This window comes from Rosa chinensis, chromosome 6 (genome assembly GCF_002994745.2).
Source record: "Rosa chinensis cultivar Old Blush chromosome 6, RchiOBHm-V2, whole genome shotgun sequence".
Lineage (NCBI taxonomy): Eukaryota > Viridiplantae > Streptophyta > Magnoliopsida > Rosales > Rosaceae > Rosa > Rosa chinensis.
Genome location: NC_037093.1, coordinates 22,048,679 through 22,053,058, shown reverse-complemented (window position 1 = coordinate 22,053,058; position 4,380 = coordinate 22,048,679). Strand labels below are relative to the sequence as shown.

Here is a 4,380-nt window from a genome sequence, read left to right as displayed (position 1 = left end):
ATGGTATCAAGGCTGGAATTAGCTAGCATCCCTGTGATTAAATCTAGTCTATCATATATCTTGTTGTGTTTGTTGTAAAGCTGGTCTGAACTGTAAAGTGCAGCCATGTTTTTAGTACTTACTGCTCCCATAGCCGATCTAAGGTGCCTTATATAATCATGTCTAGCGTCGAGGATTATAAAAGATCACCCATTATGAAGCAGAATATGTAGAGTTAAGCCTGCCTATTGTCTATGATGTATAACAAAAATTCTTGTTCCGGAGAAAATCTGTCATGTTTTTGCATGAGTTGAGTATATCCTTCTCTTGGTGACATATACTGAGCAGTCAAATACAGAATTTTTGTTGCACTCAATATTTCTTGTGCCAAACAAGAAACTCAAATATCACTGCTATATTTGACCAAAAAAAAAAGAATATGACTGCTATAAGATTTGTTTAGACAAGAGAAATTGACTGCTAGCTTGTTAATCTCATCTGTATATCTGCTAGAAGTCTGACATATTTTTCCGAATTGTAAATTTTGTTTTTGCTTTTGTAAATCGTTTTTGTCCTTTCGCGTATAACATGAGCTTTTGACTACAGCATGAGCTTCATTTTTCTTCGATGCAGTCAAATACAGAATTTTTCAACTTCTTCATGAGCTTCATTGATTATAGTTCAAAAATATCCTACAACATCAATTTTTCAGTGGTTTGCATAGGTCCAAGTGTCCGACTATGCAGTAGTTCTTTTTTTTTTTAATGTAATCTACAAGAACTTGATCGAAATCCATTTATGAATGATTCATTTTCGGGTTCATCTATGATCTATACTACAATGAATGAAGTGAATACAAAAAAGCTATACACTTAAATACGTATAGGATTAATGGTACTGTACTAGATGTTATACACTCCTCATACCAGTATCATTACGGTATAAACATAAACAGTTCAATGACCCCAAACTCAAGAAAAAGAGGAACGTTGATCATCACAATCTGTTTTGGCTCCTTCATGGATTACACTGAAGAACTAGACCGTGTGTTTGTCAATTAGTACTGGACTAGAATTTTAAACTTTTTACCTACCATTGAGGTTAGAAAATTGAGACAATATAGCAGTTCCAGATTGATCATTGATAGTCTGTTCTGTAGGGGGGGCTTCTTCCTCCAGGATAGCAGCCGGGAGAGGAACGGAAGCAGCAGCAGTAGGAGCGGCAGCAGCAGCATCAGTAGGAGAGGCAGATGCAGCATCAGCGGAGGGGGTAGCATTAATGCTGTCATCTTCGCCCTTTCCTTCGGTGAATGCCTCTTGAAGCTGCAGAGCATACTCCAAGTTCCACAGCACATCTCCCATCGTAGGCCTATCCACACCGTGCTCTAACAAGCACTTCTCGGCAGCCTCACCAAACTTCTTCATGGATTCAGGGTTGATGGTTCCAATGAGGAGAGGGTCGACGATCTTTTCCAGCAAGCCTTTTCTCTTCCACTGCATTCCCCAGTCGGCCAAGTTGACTTGCTCTCTTGGAAGTGCTGGATTTATAGCAGGCCTAGCGCACAATGCCTCTAGCATGACAACTCCGAATGAGTAGACATCGGATTTGTCTGTCAGTTGCTGCCTCCTAAAGTACTCAGGGTCCAAGTACCCAAAGCTTCCCTTCACCGCGGTACTCACATGGTTCTGTCCCATTGGCGCATCTTTAGACAACCCGAAATCAGCAACCTTGGCAGTGAACTGGTCATCGAGAAGGATGTTTGTTGTCTTCACATCGCGGTGAATGATGCCTTGTGCTGTGCCCGTATGAAGGTAGTGAAGCCCGCGAGCAGCGCCAATGCAGATCTCTAGTCTTTGCTTCCATGACAGTGGTGCCAAGTTCTTACCATACAGATGATCTCTGAATGGTCCATTTGACATGAACTCATAAACCAAGATCATCTCTTGGTTTTCATCACAATAGCCAATTAGAGAGACCAAATGCCTGTGCCTGAGCTTTGACAACATTTGAATCTCTGTTTGGAACTCTGTAATCCCCTGTTCAGATTGTGGATTTCCTCTCTTGACAGCAACACTAATCCCATCATCAATCACGCCAAGATACACATTGCCAAATCCACCAACACCAATGATTTTGTTCGAGTCAAAATTGTTGGTAGCTTCCTGTAACTCCGCGAGAGAGAAGAATCGGCCAAGGCCCATAGAGGAAGAGTACATGCTCTTTCCCACTGAATTCTTGCTTGACATAAAACTGCTGTCTCCAGCATGTACAGGAAGTAACCAAGAAGAGAAGCTGTTCCTTTTCTGCCAATCTTGAGGTCTCTTCTTCCATTTGTACACCATTGCCCCAAGTCCAATAAAGGCTCCAAACATCAAACCAAATCCGACTGCAGCCACCGCTCCCTTGTGAACGCCTCCACTGCTATCTTTTGATTCTTTTCCATCGACTCCGAACTCTCCATCCAAACTATTAACAGAATTGCTTATTTTCATAACCTCCAAACCATTTAGAATGGCATCCTGAGCACCACTCCCCAATTTAGACGGACCAATCTGGATTGAAAGCACGTCTTTTATCAATGAAGAGTTGACCACAATGTCCTTGTAGAATGGAATTGCCAAACCGTTCACGGTTTGTGACAAATCCAAATCACTTATTGCCATCTGCCCATTGATGTAGACATTGAAGTAAAGATTACCAAGTGTTTTGCTCACAATGTCGCAGAAATGCAACCGGATCAAGTAACCATATGCATTTTCAGCCTGAAAGTCCCATGTCACATTGAACTTTTGATTGCTGACACCGGCATCTTCCATATGCGCAGCAGTTGCATAAACTATTGGTGGAGCTATTTGGGGTGTGAGCCCTTGAGGATACTTGATAGTTTTGGTTTCAACCTTGGCACTTTGGGCCATGTTCTTGGACTTAATGTATGGCTCGTCCGGCAACCAGAACCGTCCTAATGTGTCATTGACCGGGGTCACTAGAGGTCCTCCCACGTTAATCCTGTACATATATTCGTATCCAAATTTGGACAACCCCTGGAACTGGCTCACTGGCTGAAGGTTGTTAGCCGTGTCTGAGATGAGATAATCAGGAGCTGAAACCACCTCAATTGCATTGATGAACGCCGCGGAGTTCTTCTGGGGAGAGAACTTGATCGAGAATTGCTGCTCGGTCACGTTGAGAAGGTACTCCTTGCGAACAACTTTGATGGTGTTGTTGTTAGCGGCCTCGTTGAAATTGAAGCTATGGAGCAAAGTGTACTTTTCTGTCATGACATTGAAAGTTGCCTTCTGAAGATCAGACACAGAGTTTTGAATGGGATAGAAATAGAGGCGAACCCAATGCCACCCAGGACTTCCCATGTGGAACGTATAAGTGGCTTCACTTGTGAAAATCCTTGCGGTTTTGTAAAGAGGAGAAGGCACATCTGCCTTGTCATCAGACACCTTGTTATCATCATTTGCTTTCAAATGTTGCGATGATTGTGAATCAGTCTTGAAGGTCCTTCCATCGGGTAGTGTGGGAGCGTTTGCAGCACCGCAGTTGATGAGGAAGTTGTCTTGGGGGGTGAAGGTGGTGGGGGAAGGGTCAGAGAGGACAATGGTGGGGTTGTAGAGAAGTGCATAGACAAAGACCAGGAGGATAGCCATCATGTATCTCGACGTTAATGATGATGACAATGATGGCAAGGAGGATAGAAAAAGATACTTCTTTTTGGGTTCTTTTGGTGTCTTTTCTATCTCCATCCCTCCTGGGTGAGGAGGTTTGAGCAGAAGAGAACTCGGGGAATGTATTGTTGAAAAAGAGAGGTCTTTGTATCTATAATTGCTATTTTTCTTTGTTGGGTTTGTATTTTATATTTTTCTGAATTTTATTTTTTTCTTTTTTATTTTCAAATGGTTCTGTTATTGTTTTGTTGATTATAAGTGGAGAGGAGAGGGTGACAGCCGACAAGGGCTGTGAAATCCCAGGAATGTGGCAATGTTTGTGGAGAGATATAGCTTTGCCCTTGCTTTGGAAGTCTGTTTTCTTTGATACGTACTCTATTTTTAGTAATCGAGGGGAAGTTCAACGGTGAACCATAGACTAACTCTGAATCGTTTCCACACAAAAAAAAAAGAGACTAACCTTGAAATGGTCAATAACTGTTTCTCTGCCCTCCTCTTTCTTCTATAATCTACTGCTAAATAAGGCTATGGTACAGCTAAGGTTCTCTCCCTCTGACTAATACTCAAGCAGAGTATAAGAGTGTGAAGTGGCGAAGTGGCGAAGTAGCAGATAGAGATTATATCTTTTGATGTACGAACATGCATAAGAGATTTTCATCGTTGAAGTCTAAATAATATTTTGAAATCCATATCTTTTGGTCTTCATCTTCCAACTCCAAAAAGAGTA

General features: G+C 41.9%; 1 protein-coding gene across 1 annotated transcript; it reads right to left on the bottom strand.

Moving 5' to 3' along the window:
• Positions 1-833: 833 nt before the first annotated feature.
• On the bottom strand, positions 834-3,913 carry LOC112174705 (probable receptor-like protein kinase At2g21480). The gene has a single exon (XM_024312501.2). The coding sequence runs from the start codon at positions 3,729-3,731 to the stop codon at positions 1,065-1,067; it is 2,667 nt and encodes an 888-aa protein (XP_024168269.2). The 5' UTR covers positions 3,732-3,913; the 3' UTR covers positions 834-1,064.
• Between the last annotated feature and the right edge of the window lie 467 nt (positions 3,914-4,380).

Excerpts from the sequence above, each read along its gene's own strand:
- LOC112174705 (XM_024312501.2), bottom strand. The coding sequence starts at position 3,731 with ATGGAGATAGAAAAGACACCAAAAGAACCCAAAAAGAAGTATCTTTTT.